Raw genomic sequence first — 16,672 nt, forward strand, 5'->3', positions numbered from 1 at the left:
AGTGAACCACTCAGCTTGGAATGGAATCTGAAACAGTATCACTGATGGATTCGGTACCACTGGACAACATGAAACGACTATGTTATTAATCTTTCGAAGGTCCTGCACTATCCGAAATTTCCCATTTGGTTTCTGCAGACCCATAATCGGGGAGTTACATGGACTACCCACGATTTCTTTCAGTATTCCCTGTTTAATCATGGACTCGATCACGGGTTTTATGCCTGCAATCGTTTCTGGAGTCAATTTATACTGGGGTGTTCTTGGGAACTCAGCATGCGGTTTCACTACAATTTTCACTGGGTCCACCCCTTTGACCAATCCAATCTCTTCCCCAGTGAAATCCCATACCTCTGATGCCACTGTCTCTCTCAAATCCCAGGGAAGCTCGTCTACTGTCAAAGTAGGGTACAGCTCCACACATATTCTTGAGTTTGCAACTTTGAAATCTGCATCATCATCATTAGTCAATACCTCCACTCCCTGAGGTGTACAATATATAGTACAATTCAATTTGCACAACAGGTCTCTTCCTAGCAGACACACAGGGCTTGAATCGCAAACCACAAATTGGTGTTCATCGCTGTACTTCCCTATTTTCACCTGTACCGGTTCTGTCAATTGGCTGGTTATTCTCCTGTTTGCGACCCCTACCACCTGTATGGTCTCTCCAGACATGGGCAGGTCTGGAACTGCAGCTGATCTGATCGTGGATCTAGTGGCTCCTGTATCCACCAGAAATGTCGTAGGGCACCCTGCTACTTCTGCTTCAACATAGGGTCCCCTCTGATCTACCTCTAAGGCTGCCCCAAGGGTGCAGTCTTCTCTTTCCACTCTCTGTCCGGTTAATGGGTCCACATAATAGCACTCTTCACCTTCCACAAACAGGGGCATTTGTCTATAGGTCTTACCCATACTCCCTACTCGAGGAGGTTGCGGGAACTGGGCTCGGGGAGGAGCCCCCCCCCCTTTGAGCACCTTTCCTTGGTATGGCGTCGCCCCTCTCATAGGTGCGCTCTGGACCTCTTCCTCCTCTATCTCTTGCTCTCCGATCTCTACATTGTAAGGGCACTCGCGTTTCCAATGCCCCAACTCGTTGCACTGGTGGCACCTAGTCGTTTTCTTCAAGGTAGCTATGTCTACTCTGGGTCTGAAGGTAGTACTCTCCTCATTACCCTTGTTCTGACTGTACTGCTTCTTACCTCCTGTACCTGTCCCTTGCTGCTGTTGTTGCGGTCCCCCCTTTCCTGCTGCCTGCAATTGTACCACCATCAGCTTCTCTTTTAGTTTCTTAGCCTTGGAGTCTACCTCATCACAGCAGTACCTGGCATATCTCAGTATTTCATCTAGGGGTCTACTTTGCCAACAAATCGAGTGTTGCTGAATCATTAAACTAATATCCGGTCTCAGTCCCAGGACGAACTTGGACACGAATTGCCCTATGTCCTTTGGATCCATTACATCCAAGCCGCTATACTGTTTAAACGCCTTCAGCAATCTCTCGTAATATTCATGGACTGTCTCTTTGGGTTCCTGTCTCGTTCTGTCTATTCTGACCCAATCTATGTCTTGCATTGGCACCTTTTCTTTCAGCCAAGTCATCACTCTCTCGAATTTTGCCATCACGATCTCGGACGGCCCATTAGTCCTAGCATCTCTCTCTGGCTCCGTTGTGGGCCACTCAGCGCTAACCTTGCATGCTGTCCACAGATCTCCTGGTACTACAATGTCAAACAGCGTGTTCAGATCTATCCATAGGACTTTTGAGATCTTTACAAACCTCTCGACTTGCTTGTACCACTCCACGGGGCTCTCTCGTAACTTGGGGAAAGATGTGGTAAAAGCAGCTAAATCTCCCCTACTCCAAGGGACATGTACATAGCTCCCATTGGCAACTTCACGCAAAGGGTAAGCTTCTATTCCCTGCTGTCCTGGTGTTATACCAATCATGCTTCTTCTGCCGGTCCCTTTCTTGGACCACCTCTCTTCCCATTTATCTAGTGCCCTCCATGTCCTTATTCCAGTAATCAGTTCCCTTATGTGTGTTTTCAGCCCAATCGTTCTCCTCTCATCTAGATCTCGATCTGAGTAATGTAGCCTGTGGTTACCCTGTAATGCTTTGGTTCTTGACAAGTCCACCATATATTTGCCTGCTAGTTCGACTAACTTCTCATGGACTGCTCTCGCCTTTCGTGTGATGTCCTTTGCCATATACAGTATTTCATCCTGTTCATACATTTCCATTCTTTCTAAAGGCAGGGTACCATCTACCATGTCATCCAGATCTGACCTTAAGCTGGAGACATCAAGTCTCTTGGCTTTTATCTCAGCTCGCAATATGTCTTTTGAAGGGGGCTCACTGGTCTCCCTACCATCCCAACTTCGAGCTCTGCGTTTGGGCTCAGGAGAATTAATGGGTGGCCTCCCTTGCTCCCATCTCTCCAGGTCCCATGCTCGGCCATCCAATCTTGGAAGGTGATGGAACACGGGCCTTTTATCCCTACTCTCTCTCTGCCCACTCTCGTCTTCTTCTCTCCTCTCACCGCACATCTCTCTGTTATTTTCCCTCTGGTCGCTACACTCCCTTTGCCTCGTATCGCTCAGTATCCGATACGATCCTTCCTGGTTCCCCATATTCCCTGGGCTGCGCTCATTTCTGTCATCACAGGGACTATGGTGCGACCTCTCACAACTCCCATTCTGTTCTCTGGTGCCAGGCACACAGTGTGGACACTTAAAGCTGTTCCTGTACTCTTGCGCTCTCCTCTCCCCTTCACTGAGTATTGGGCACGCCACCCCTTCACTCCCGGGGCCCCCGTTTTCCAGGTCTGTTCTACCTCCATTCCGGGCCCAATGGGTGACTCCCCTACTCCCTCTACAATCCCACTCCGGGCTACTCTCCCCAGCCCCGCAGTGAGTTCGTGCTCTGCTGTCCTGACTTTCCCTTTCTGCTTCTGCAGCATTGATGCACTTTTGAGCCTTCACTGCCTCGTCCCACTGCTTCATGTACTCATTTAGCTCTTGAAAGGATTTTCGTCCAGATCCCCTCAGATCCATTGGCCATCTAGGGCCCCCCGGATCTCCTCCTGGGTCCCCTGCTGTGTGCATCGGGGTGCTCCACTCTCTGGGTATCGGCATCTGACTTGGGGAATTAATGGTATCGTTCCTCCTTGCCTGCTCTGCTCTTTCTCTGTCTTTCCGTTTCCGTTCTTCCCCTTTTGCTCTCTCTTGGTCATATATCGATATTATAGGACCTATGGTAACAGGTACCTGTAGTGCATCTGGTAATGGGTAGGATGTGGCGCTTTCCGTTTCCGGCGCTCTTTGTACCACAAACCTACCGACTACCTGTTGCACCTGACTAGGCTGGAGCAACTCTTTCTTTGGCTCAGGATCCCACTCTGAACTGGGAAGCGGTCTATGCTCTCCTGCATTGCCCCCCTTTTCTCCTTCTGTATTCTCGACCTCACCCCCTGCTCTATTATACGGGGGTGGCCTGTCTGTCAATAATCTGTTTATCAGGCTGTCCTCTGTTTCGCTCTCATCATCTTCTTCTAGGGGGCTTTTATTTACTGGCGCCTCTAACACTGGGTACAGTTTATTTATTTCCAAATTATGCACTCTCCATCTTTTAGCATCCGCATCCCACCTGGCATCCTGTACTGCCCTTACCGAGCGTTTCACCCTTTCTTGTCGTCTGTTCATATTCCTTTCATGCGCTGCCCTAAGCCATGCCTCAAGGGCTTCAAACTGGGTTGGTCTAGGCAAGGGTCTCTTTGAGGTCATGACTGATTTCAATCGATGTAACACCTCTAATCTGAACGTCCCGTACTTCGGGAACGTCAGTTCCTCGTTTCCTTCAGTAATCTTACTCCACTCTGATATCCAAAGGATCGTATGCAACCCAACATTTACTGCCATATAACGAGCTGGCGTACCCTCCGGCGGGGCTTCTTCCCCTTCATACGATCCCCGCTTCTCTTTCTTAAACAGCGCTTTCAACCATTTAAAACACTTCATAATTATGCGCACAAAATTCAGCCTCGCTACTCTGTTTACTTCCTGATGACAATCCACCAATCCTGTCGCGGCTTTGCTAGCTTGGCCTATCACAGCGCGGTCTTTCTCCGGTCAGCCAATCACTGCGCGACACCACCTGACGTCTCTTTTCTCCGCTTCGCAGCAGCACCCCTCCTTTCTCAACTCGTCTCCCGGTTATGCATGCGTCCCATTCATACACTGAAAAATGACTACTTCCGACCAAGCGGTCACTTCTCTCGACTGTACGTCCACAGTCTATCTGTAATTGTCAACACAACTGACGAGATGTCTATCGTCTTTCTGATAGGTTACTTACACACACAGTAACTTCCGACCAGCGTCCGTTACTCACGCACTCACTCTTACGTTCCCCCTATCTCGGTCTCTCGGGTGATCAATGGTACCTCATGACCCCCTTCACACTAGTTGACAATTACTCTGGGTGTCCGATACACCCGAACCACTTAAGCTCTCCTTGAACTTAAGATTTCCACCGGTTGCGCGCGCTCACAACCTGTTCCACAGTCACTCTACAGACATTCAACTCCGCCAAACATTACAACATAGATACAATACAAAAACACCGCAATCTAACACGCATAACCCTTTATACTCACTCTCTCTGATACTGCTGCTTTTTCTGTCTCACGTCATCCGGATCTTCATCTGCGGGCTGTTCTTCCGATCATCGATTTCTAGGGGCCTTGGGGTAAGCTAACCTGGCCTAGGTCACCGTCCTCAAGAAGGCAACCATCCTCTGCTACCAACTGAAAGGGCGAGATTTTGATCGATACCTTATATCTATTGATCCAAACCTCGATCTGGTCGACTGAACCTTTATTGCCTGTCTTGGAAGGAAACAGTACACCTATCTGCAAATTAGTTCACCCAAGAAAGGACTCTACTCTCAAAGATCACGGACAACTTCTAGGTTTCAAAAGTTTATTGTAAAGATATAATGAGCTGCAAATACAAGCATCTCAGAATGAGATTCACGAGATACACAGGTCCAATTACATACATGTGCTCTCGAAAAGCCCTCAGACGAGCAACAGAAATCACTAACACAAGTTCTAAAAATAGCAAAGCTATCAGCATAGACGCATATCGCTCCTTCATTTAGATTGGAGGAAAACAAACACAGGTTAGGCGTCCCTACCCTGTTCTAGATGGTATCCCTACTTAACCAAATCCCAACCTAACAAAGGTGTCAGCAATGAATGACCCCCAAGGGAAGTCACCCACTCTAAGTCTCTTGGTGAAAACCTAAAGTTCTCCAGTCATGACCCCTCACTGCCTACCCATCCGCTCTCTAAAGGGTCCTCAGGTCTCTGCTCTAACTCCACCCAGGGGTGCTGTCCCTAATACAAAACAGTCAACAACATTTGAGACGCCCCTTGCGAAACGCCTCTCACGTGGTGCAACTTCAGGCTTTTTCCATGATGCTTTGTATTGGGCCTCAGACGTTAGAGTTGACCTTGCTTCTCAGTCTCTTCTCCGGCCCGCTGATACCCCTTAAACATTCCAGAACCCTCCTCCATGTCTGGGCCTTCTACTGAACAGACCTCTATTCATTCACTTATAATTGGATCCCCCCTTTCCTGTTGCAGACAGATATCTGCCGCCAAGAACCCAACTCTCATAGACTTCTAAAAAGGCTTGCAACATTTCTCAGCCCAGACATGTACGTGTAAATCAATGCTAAAACATTTCAGGCCTACAATATTTCACATTATGATTATAGCATTCTATTTCTTCATTTAATTAAAGCATGTTAAAACTCTTATTCTATTATTTAGAAAACATTACTCTAAATCATGGCCCATTAATGCAATGACCAAAAACGTTAAACAATCTGTGTCGTGAAAAGAAACACCTTCCCTTTTAGCTCCAGCTCTGGCCCTGAGGCCTACCACGTTCTGCGTTTTACCACAGACCATCTTATATGTTAACAGCTACACGACATAGATTCAAAATAATCACGTCTAATAAAATCATATAATGTCACACATTTCTGTATTAGTTCCACTTCTACTTAAATCTCTATATTAGCTATACATTTAGAATATAATTTCATATACTATTAGCACTCATGGCATTTCTCTTCATGAATTATGCTCTCTATAGGTAAGTGTGATGTACTCATATATTTATATCAGTTTGCGCTCTCTCACATGTATGTGTGACAACCCATTTCAGTGCGGTGATGCGGAGCACCACACGGAAATGCGTTAGTCTAATGCCTGATGCGTGGTTCTTGGCAGGACTGGTGACATGTTCATTGGTGTTGTGTAACGTATGTGGTTTTTAGGTCAGAAACACAGTTTTTGTTTCCCTAGGCTCCGAGGTGTTGTGTGGATTCTGTCTCTTGACTCCCAGCCTCCTGAGCGGGAGGAAGTGGGGCCTGCTCTGAACTCATCCTGCTCCCCACAGTGCTGCCATCTTGTTGGGAGCCTCTCTGTTTAGGGCCTTGGGGCGGCATCCTTTAACTACATCTTTGAGTAGGGGTGGAGGATCGTGATCGCGGGAGGAGGCTAGGCAGTCTCTGTCACCAAACACTTTGCTGACCAGAGCGTCCCCGTTCATTGCTCATCTGAAATTAAGAGGGCCTGTGTATTTCATATGTTATCATTTTTATTACAGCCAAATCGTAGATCACACCCATCATCGGCTGCATTCATGGTATGCGCTCGCTTCGGTACTCTATCAATCACGTTTGGTTTCTCTTCCATTTCTCCAGCCCACTTCATGTCCTCGTCGATTTTCTTGTTTCTGCTATTGTTGTTTGTGCAGTTAACGAACAGTCATTTTCTAGTCTTGTAATATATATATATTCTGCTTTCTCTATCAGTTGGTTCATATTATTTTGCGCACGAGCACCGAACGCCTTATTTAAGAAGAGGATGGCTTCAGAGAGCTGGTGTTCACACTGTAGGCAATGAGAGGCTTCAACTTTAACATGTTTTTTTTATTTATTTTTCATTCATCACTGATTTGTACTTGTGTGTGCTCTGCCTCTTCAGTGCCTGCCTTCTCATGTAAAGCCTGCATCTACTCTTCACCGGCTCCCATCTTCAAAGTAGAGATTCTTCTCTGTCGCCTTGTTTCTGGGGCATGTTTTGGTGCTGTGTGATATAGAAGGTGAGAGAAATGGGACTTCTGGTTGGCGAGGGCAAGCGCCTAAGCCAGGCAGAAACCACCACTCTAATCAGGGAAAGGGAGTTACACACCGTAGATAACCCCTGCTCACCCCCTTGGTAGCATGGCACGAGCAGGCAGGCTTATCCCAGAGGCAATGTGTAAAGCGTTTGTGCAACACTCTCACACATCAGCGACACACTAGTCACACCACAAAAGAAACTCCACACAAGCTTATGTAAAAATAGCCTTTGTATTATCCTTAAAACACATTAGAATCATGACCGCAAATATACACTGTGCCAACTGGCACTAGGCGATTATTTTACAGGGGATTATATACTTGACATGGCCAATCGGGCCACTGTCATAACCATTAGATCTCACTTAGTAGTGAAAAGAAAACAACCAGTAACTACTGGCAACACAGCACGTAGCATATGCAGGACATTTTAGGCATAACCATCACATCTCACATTTGGAGGAAGCAATCAGTAATCACTGGTAAAGGTACACCTAGCATAAACATATTATGCATCATCACATCAGGCATGAACACATTATGCATAATCACTGGGTATAAACACATTATGCATCACATTAGGGCCTTGCGCCCTACCAGCACCTGTGGTGCTCACAGGCCAACTGGCCTTCCTCGGCGGCCCATCTGGGACTTCCTTGCCATGCCCTATGTCCAAATAGTCAAGGCTCCAAGCTGCCACTGCAGCCGGGAACAGGCCCAACAGGCCGGTACCAAGAATAGGGGTGCAAGGGCGTAACCCAACCTGGTCTCTCTTACGACCCAAAATGCCTCCAACATTGCAGCTGCCGCGAACTGGCAGTACAGCTGGGTGCAAATTACTAGGCACCCACAGTGCCTTGGGAGCCCCTCCTTCCCGGGACTCCTTTATTCACGAGGCCTCCACCGGCCCGTACTCCCCTGCAAGGATGCAAAAGAGATGCCCCGTCATTGCTACTGCCCACAACCTCGCAGTGCAGCTGTGAAAATCAGCACTGGCACCAACAGTGCCATGTGAGCCCCCTTCACCGGGGCTCTTCTGGTGCCACTCACAGGCACCAACAATGCTCAATTTCAGCCCAACTCACCTGAGCCGTCCTCCTTTTGCGGCCCAAATGAGGGGATGTCACTGCCTGGAGCCCGCAAGCTCCTATCCCTTCTTCAGCGTCGGGTCAACCGGCGAGGCTCCGTTTCCCTCTGGTCAGCGCCGGGGGCTCTACTCAGCACATGGGAGCCCGGCCCACACTCAGGCACAAGACGCATGACTTCTTGTCTTGTGCTGCTTCTTCCCGCTTTCTCGGGCAAGGCTCCACCCACGTCCAGGCAGTCCGCCTGACTTCCATGATGCCAAGACTTGACGGAGGGATCCCCCACGTAGGGATTCCTTCTCAAGGGAATTCCATGATGGGGCGGGCTGCGCAACACAGCGCTTTCAAGCACTTGAACTCCTGTTACGTTCCTCGTGCTTTGGCGGTGCAAGCCCACACCTGGGGCTCCGCCAAAACGAGATCAGAAGAGCTTGCCCTGTGCCAGCAAGCAAGAGCCCAATCCTAGGACTCAAAGGGCAAGGAAGACAAAGCGCACAACACGTGCTTGCTGCAGATCACCCCCTAAGGGCCGAGCTGGGCCCAGGCAGGCCAGTTCACAGGGCCCTCCAGCAGAGGGGCAATCCCTTATGGCGGTTCCTCCTGGGGCCTAACAGTCCAAGCAGGCACACTGCTCCAAGTAAGCCCCAAAGCACACAGACATGTGGTCACAGCCCCAATATTTAGATCATGCTTGTCTTGTTCTCTCCCCCTGGCACACTCCTAGACCTGGTCCACACTAGTTCTTGGGGCACTCCAACCTTTGTTTACAGGGCACAAACATCCTCATTGTCAGAGTAGGTCCTGGCCCCAGACACACCACCGGGGTGCGGAGCCAGCACTGTACAAGGCAGGCACAGACCCATTCAGGGTCAGGGACTACTCCTCCCACTACTCCAAATGCAGATCTGCCCATTCAGCCTAGAGCTGACTCACCCAGCCCCTCCGGAGACACACTCCTCACCAGCCCTTGTCACTCCAGAGCCAGACATGCAATCCACATCAAGCAAGCACAAAGACACACAGCACACAGAAATGCTCACTTCTAAAAGTAGCATTTTTGAAAATAGTGATAATAAATCTGTGCACATCATTATGCAGCATTTAAAATTACTATTTCACTCCACACCACATACATCCACTACACTCCAAAGCAAAACACGTGGTTTACAAGCATTCTTGTTTACAATGACAATAGCTCTAACTGTCCCAAATGTGAGAACTATTACATTGCATGTGCTTGTCTAAGTAATGCTTATATTTAAGCTATGTGTTACCAGTAGCATCTAACGATGCAATGTCAGGTGACGTGATGTACAGGGGAAGTACCCTGACAGCAGGAAGGGTAGGACACTATGACAATATAGCCACTGGCCATTAATGGCAGCAGTGAGTCGTTATACCCGATAACCATGAAAGCACTAAAAACAACATTCCCACGCTGCGTCTCTGTCTAGGAGATGTGCCTTTCAGGACCGACTACGCCAAGGTTACTTTGTGACGTAGACTGCAGAGGTAGGAAGTCATCTCCTGGCCTTTGACAACACACATTGATAGGCTGGTCATCCCATAGATACAGCAGAAATGCACTGGCATAAGATACTTTCTAGTTTCCCTACAAGGCATAGCTGGAAATGTCCACTTTTCAGTTGGCTGGTGGGAGAGTCCTGTAAATATACCAGGAGAAAAGTCTTTCCCGTGGGTATAAAGGTTTCATTGTGTACTGTTTGCAGTGAAATCTCTTCCTCCTAACATTTGTACTGTGCCTCTACTGAAAAGCAACCAAGCACCCACATCGAGAATATGAGTATGCCAACAAGAAAAACAAACTGCCCTGCCCCTCAAGCTGCAGTCGAGGTGTAAGAACTAGCAGCCAACTCACCTGTCCAGCCTTCTGTTCAAATAGTTTGCGAACGGAATCCTCCACATCTTTAGAAATTCCTTTCTGTGAGAAAATAAGAAAGGTTATGTGACTTCTGAAACTCGCCACTAGAGAAATTGTAGAGGACATTCCCTGTGGTTTGCATGAGATCTGGGTGATCAGGTGGCATTTAGCGAGTACCCTATTGACTGTGGTGTCCTGCCCAGTAGGATGTCCTAATCAGTGGCCCTGTGAACATACACGTATAAACACAGAGCATACTTTTTACAGAAAACAAGTTTCTAAAAGCTGCATTATTTTTCAGGCAGTAGCACTTTCTTTACATGGTTATATTTTACTGCTTGGACTTACAACTTTCATTGCCTTTCGATGACGTTCCTGTCTTGAAATACGACAGCCTGTCTCACTGGAACCTTCCATATAATGCCACTGAATCTTAATCAACCCTCCCAATACATACTACTGCCTCTTTTTAGATCCTTTTATGACATATCGAGGCCCCTCTCGAAGTCCTCCTGCAGAATACCTCTGTCCCACTTTAAACCTCCTATGGAATACCACTAGCACTCTCTGGAACATCTTAGGAAATACCACTGCCCCGCTCTGGAATCTCCTATGAAATACCACTGCCCCTCTCCGGAATCTCCTATGAAATACCGCTGCCCCTCTCCGGAATCTCCAATGAAATACCACTGCCCCTCTGCGGAACCTCCTATGAAATACCATTGCCCCTCTCCGGAATCTCCAATGAAATACCACTGCCCCTCTGCGGAACCTCCTATGAAATACCACTGCCCCTCTCCGGAACCTCTTATGAAATACCACTGCCCCTCTCCGGAATCTCCTATGAAATACCACTGCCCCTCTCCGAAACCTCCTATGAAATACCACTGCCCCTCTCCGGAATCTCCTATGAAATACCACTGCCCCTCTCCGGAATCTCCAATGAAATACCACTGCCCCTCTGCGGAATCTCCTATGAAATACCACTGCCCCTCTCCTGAACCGCCTATGAAATACCACTGCCCCTCTCCGGAATCTCCTATGAAATACCACTGCCCCTCTCCGGAATCTCCTATGAAATACCACTACCCCTCTCCGGAATCTTACAACTTTCATTGCCTTTCGATGACCTTCCTGTCTTGAAATACGACAGCCTGTCTCGCTGGAACCTTCCATATAATGCCGCTGAATCTGAATGGCCCCTCCCAACAAATACTACTGCCTCTTTTTAGATTCTTTTATGACATATCGAGGCCCCTCTCGAAGTCCTCCTGCAGAGTACCTCTGTCCCACTTGAAACCTCCTATGGAATACCACTACCGGTCTCTGGAACATCTTAAGAAATGCAACTGCCCCACTCTGGAATCTCCTATGAAATACCACTGCCCCTCTCCGGAACCTCCTATGAAATACCACTGCCCCTCTCCGGAACCTCCTATGAAATACCCCTGCCCTTCTCCGGAACCTCCTATGAAATTCCACTGCCCCTCACCGGAACCTCCTATGAAATACCACTGCCCTTCTCCGGAACCTCCTATGAAATACCACTGCCCTTCTCCGGAACCTCCTATGAAATTCCACTGCCCCTCACCGGAACCTCCTATGAAATACCACTGCCCTTCTCCGGAACCTCCTATGAAATACCACTGCCCCGCTCTGGAACCTCTCATGAAATACCACTGCCCCTCTCCTGAACCTCCTATGAAATACCACTGCCCCTCTCCGGAACCTCCTATGAAATTCCACTGCCCCTCACCGGAACCTCCTATGAAATACCACTGCCCTTCTCTGGAACCTCCTATGAAATTCCACTGCCCCTCACCGGAACCTCCTATGAAATACCACTGCCCTTCTCCGGAACCTCCTATGAAATACCACTGCCCCTCTCCTGAACCTCCTATGAAATACCACTGCCCCTCTCCGGAACCTCCTATGAAATTCCACTGCCCCTCACCGGAACCTCCTATGAAATACCACTGCCCTTCTCCGGAACCTCCTATGAAATTCCACTGCCCCTCACCGGAACCTCCTATGAAATACCACTGCCCTTCTCCGGAACCTCCTATGAAATACCACTGCCCCTCTCCTGAACCTCCTATGAAATACCACTGCCCCTCTCCTGAACCTCCTATGAAATACCACTGCCCCTCTCCTGAACCTCCTATGAAATACCACTGCCCCTCTCCGGAACCTCCTATGAAATACCACTGCCCCTCTCCGGAACCTCCTATGAAATATCATTGCCCCTCTTCTGGACCTGCTGTGAATTAGCAACTGCCCCACACTGGAACCTCCTATGAAATACCACTTCCCTTCTTTACCAGTCATATGCAGCACCATTGCCCTTCTGCCCCTCTCAGAAACCTCCTATGAAATACCCCTGCCCATCTCCAGAACCTCCTGTGAAATGCCACTGCTCCTCTCCTGAACCCCCCTATGAATTACCACTGAGCCTCTCTGCCACTCCTGTGAGTACCCCTGCCCTTCGAACATGCTATGGAGCACTATTACCTCACTGCCTCTCCTCAGTACTCTGATCTTCGCAATGCTTCCACTTGACGCCCCTTTCCTAATAAGATTATTTACTCAAACACCTATAATAACAATACACATTCCAGGGTGTCCCCATGAACATAGTAGGTGGATTTTACCATCAAGCAGGTGCCTCTTATGTCACCAAAATATGTTAATCATGGAGTTAGAACAGGAATTTTCCCAAGTCCTAGAATAAGTGAAAATAACTTTTTACCGAGATTTTTGAGGTGTTCGCATGTTGCAGTTCAAATATGTTACAGAAAATTCATTCTATCTCTAAGCAATGGTGCCTTAAAAAAACGAGGATTTTTAAAGTCTATAAAACTTTAATGTAAACGATTCCGAGCCATTTAAAGATAATTTGTGAGGGGAGGAAGGCATATACTACACACTAGTCACCCTAGCCAAAAACGTTTCACACATTTAGAAAGAATTTTGGAGGCACTTTTATTATCACTTACTTCCACACACGAAAATTAACAGATTTACATTTTTATCAAGTCAGCATGATAATATAGATGTATCTAAACTAGACATTTGTATGGTCGGACTGGGACAGAAAATAGGCCCAGACACCAAGGTATAAATTAAATGCCCCCATGCCCCCTACAAATAATGAATTAGATAGCTAAAAAAGTGATCTATGTTTGCAAATTGGGGACGTTTTGAACTTGTAGAAAAAGTGTATGGGTGTCTAGCAAGGTATGGAAGAGTGCATGGATTTTACCTTGCTGCAAGAAGTTAGTTTTAATATCAGGGAAATCAACTGTAAACACCGGCTCAACAGACCATAAAATAGGCCCAAAACAGCACAACGAACAGCCTGTACACTGCCCTGTCAGACCAGCCCGTCAGGCAGTGCCTGATTTCCCTCTAGGCCAGTCCAACCCTGGAGCTTAGTTTGTGCTATGCTGTTCTACTAATTATGCAGTTATTATAGAACTCCAGCAGTATGAATTGTTGTAATCTTAGGGTCATGAGACATGCCTTCCTGGAAATATCAGGGTGAAGAGTCAAATGGTGTCACTTCCTGTGATTTCATTAATGTCAAACCCGTGGCATTTTGGTGAGTCGACGCCGATGGCAGAGAGGTGCACTGCATTGGTTCCTGAACTTTCCGAGTAGTGCAAGGTGCGTGCCGCTAACCTGCAAGTTACACATCTTGTACCACCAGCCATGACTGATGCCTTCAATTAAAACTGCTTACAGCACCAGGTTAGCAGAATCCTCAAGTAATAAAACTGACACACGGTTCAAAACTGAGTAAACCCCAAATACATATTCCGCATTAGTGGGTGATCAATTCTTTTTTCGGTAGGACACAAATGGTCGTGAGGAAGCAACAAGGGAGGGGCTTTGGAGGGCTATGGAGTAGAACCTGTACATTATAATATCTGTAATAAAACACAAGTGTCAATATTCAAAATCAATATTTAGGATGATAGCCACAATGTATGCCTGTAGTAGAGATGAATAACTGTCTGTTGGTGCCGCTCGAAGCCGTTTCTTTCTGGCAGAGGACCTTTGGATTGTACCCTTGTGCCCACGGAGCCTGCTTATTGAAAACGGACCATTTCCCTGAAATCACCGCCGCACGCAGATAGGGGCCGGGACTGCAAGACCCAGGGATCACCGCGCACACTCAACGCAGCGCATCTGGTGTCTCTTCCCGCCCATGCTCCCGGCTATTTACGGCTCGCGGCCCCCGCTCCGCGGGAGCCGCTCAAAGCCGTTTCTTTCTGGCAGAGGACCTTTGGATTGTACCCTTGTGCCCATGGAGCCTGCTTATTGAAAACGGACCATTTCCCTGAAATCACCGCCGCACACAGACAGGGGCCGGGACTGCGAGACCCAGGGATCACCGCGCACACTCAACGCAGCGCACCTGGTGTCTCTTCCCGCCCCTGCTCCCGGCTATTTACGGCTCGCGGCCCCCGCTCCGCGGGTACCTCTGGAAGCCATTTCTTTCTGGCAGAGGACCTTTGGATTGTACCCTTGTGCCCACGGAGCCTGCTTATTGAAAACGGACCATTTCCCTGAAATCACCGCCGCTCGCAGACAGGGGCCGGGACTGCGAGACCCAGGGATCACCGCGCACACTCAACGCAGCGCACCTGGTGTCTCTTCCCGCCCCTGCTCCCGGCTATTTATGGCTCGCGGCCCCCGCTCCGCGGGAGCCGCTCGAAGCCGTTTCTTTCTGACAGAGGACCTTTGGATTGTACCCTTGTGCCCACGGAGCCTGCTTATTGAAAACGGACCATTTCCCTGAAATCACCGCCGCACGCAGACAGGGGAGACCCAGGGATCACCGCGCACACTCAACGCAGCGCACATGGTGTCTCTTCCCGCCCCCTGCTCCTCCTACTTGACCATGCTCTCCACCGCGACCGCGGGAAGCGCGCGGGCGAGCGCCGGGCTAAGCCCGGGCCAAGGGCGGGCCCGTTTAAGCCCGTTAAAGACCGGGTAAGACTGGACTGGGCCACCTTATTAACATTTGCATTGCGAAAACATTCTGTCTATCACTATTGGACTAATACCATTTTTACATCTGTTGTTATATTGTACCATCCCTGATAGTTTCGCAATCTGACCATGACAACCAGAGGTACCAGAAGTAAAACAGCACAAGGTGCCTCTCAGATAACTGGCCCAATTGACCAATTTATTACCAGGGCTAACGAGGCAATTGACCAGGGCATAATCCTGCTGGAACGAAGGGTTTCGCAGGATTTGGCCATGGCCAAACGGTCCTCGTTGGGCTCTCTCGCTGTTGCGAAAACACCCTCACGCCCCTTAGAACCCGGCTCACTATTGGAAGTGCATGTCGAAACACACACTGTCCCATGTACTGTTGACCTGTCTGCATCTTTAGAGTTTTCAGACTCACAGTCATCTTTGCTATTGGAGAAAACCCCTGTTCTTTTTGCGAGCCCGAACAGGGAGGACTCTATTACAGCACAAAATAGGGGATTAAGGGAGGGAGCGATACCCAAACCTAAGAAATCAAAAAAATCGCACAAACCGATCCATTCCAGGAAACAACCTAACAATAAAGTTTTACCCACTACTCAGTCTCCAAGTCAAGCTGTTTCGATACAGCAAGAGTTAAACCCCAAACCCCCAGAAACAATTAACCTTTCCACAAACACTGCAAACCTTAGTGTCAACAGTAACGTGGGAAGAGGATGTAAAATCTGTGGTATAAATAATCAACTGCTGACTAGATTAGGGGAACTAATTAAATCTTATGTGCAACCCATTGAACAGACCCTCCTAAAAATTGAAAAGCAGATAGCAGCCTTGAGTACAGCTTTAAAAACCCAAAAGGGTACAGGTCCTGGTAAAACTGTGGTGCAAAAATCTAATCCCAAAAGTAATAAGGAAGGGGTGGTAGCCACAAAACCGGCCACCGTAGTATCAGCCGTACAACAAAAGCCCCCTGCCACAGCAGAGAAGAAGGGTCCTGTTACAACAAAAATTCCAGCTCCTCAAATAACTCAGGCGCCTGTTCAAGCTAAGCCACCAGGGGTTCAAAATACTATCTCTAGGACTAGGGGGAAGGGTGGTCATCCTATTCACTTACCACCAGAAGCAAGTCCATACGTGGTGATTATGACCGGGGTTCCTGAGCTGAATACAAACATGGAAGAACCAGGCTGGTCTTTAAGAAACAAAGTATTGCACTGGCTATCTGTCAACAGACCTCTTCCACCGTACGCAGCCAATAGAGTAACAATGGTCCGCAGGGTCCCTTGGATAGGCAAAGAGCCGAAAAGAATCCTGGGAGACTGCGTCATTGTTAATTTTGACGACCCACACACAGTTGAGCATATTTGCTCCTGGGGTACGCAAGCAACAAACGACGGGATAGATACTAAAAGACTCTCTTACTTCTATCCGCCAATACCCCGATATAATGAAGGACCAGAATGGAACTGGACTCAAGTAGGAAATTGGGACAGAAGAAGA

At 48.2% G+C, this 16,672-nt stretch overlaps 1 protein-coding gene across 2 annotated transcripts in view; it reads right to left on the reverse strand.

Annotated features, from left to right (window-relative positions):
* The window catches only part of LOC144762257 (calpain-1 catalytic subunit-like), a 536,001-nt gene that overhangs the window by 114,046 nt on the left and 405,283 nt on the right, over positions 1–16,672 (reverse strand). For both annotated transcript variants that reach the window (XM_078647402.1, XM_078647401.1), the window contains one exon: positions 10,166–10,228. In XM_078647402.1, coding sequence (XP_078503528.1) covers positions 10,166–10,228 — 63 coding nt within the window. The remainder of the gene's footprint in view (positions 1–10,165; positions 10,229–16,672) is intronic.

Source organism: Lissotriton helveticus, chromosome 6 (genome assembly GCF_964261635.1).
Source record: "Lissotriton helveticus chromosome 6, aLisHel1.1, whole genome shotgun sequence".
Taxonomy (NCBI): domain Eukaryota; kingdom Metazoa; phylum Chordata; class Amphibia; order Caudata; family Salamandridae; genus Lissotriton; species Lissotriton helveticus.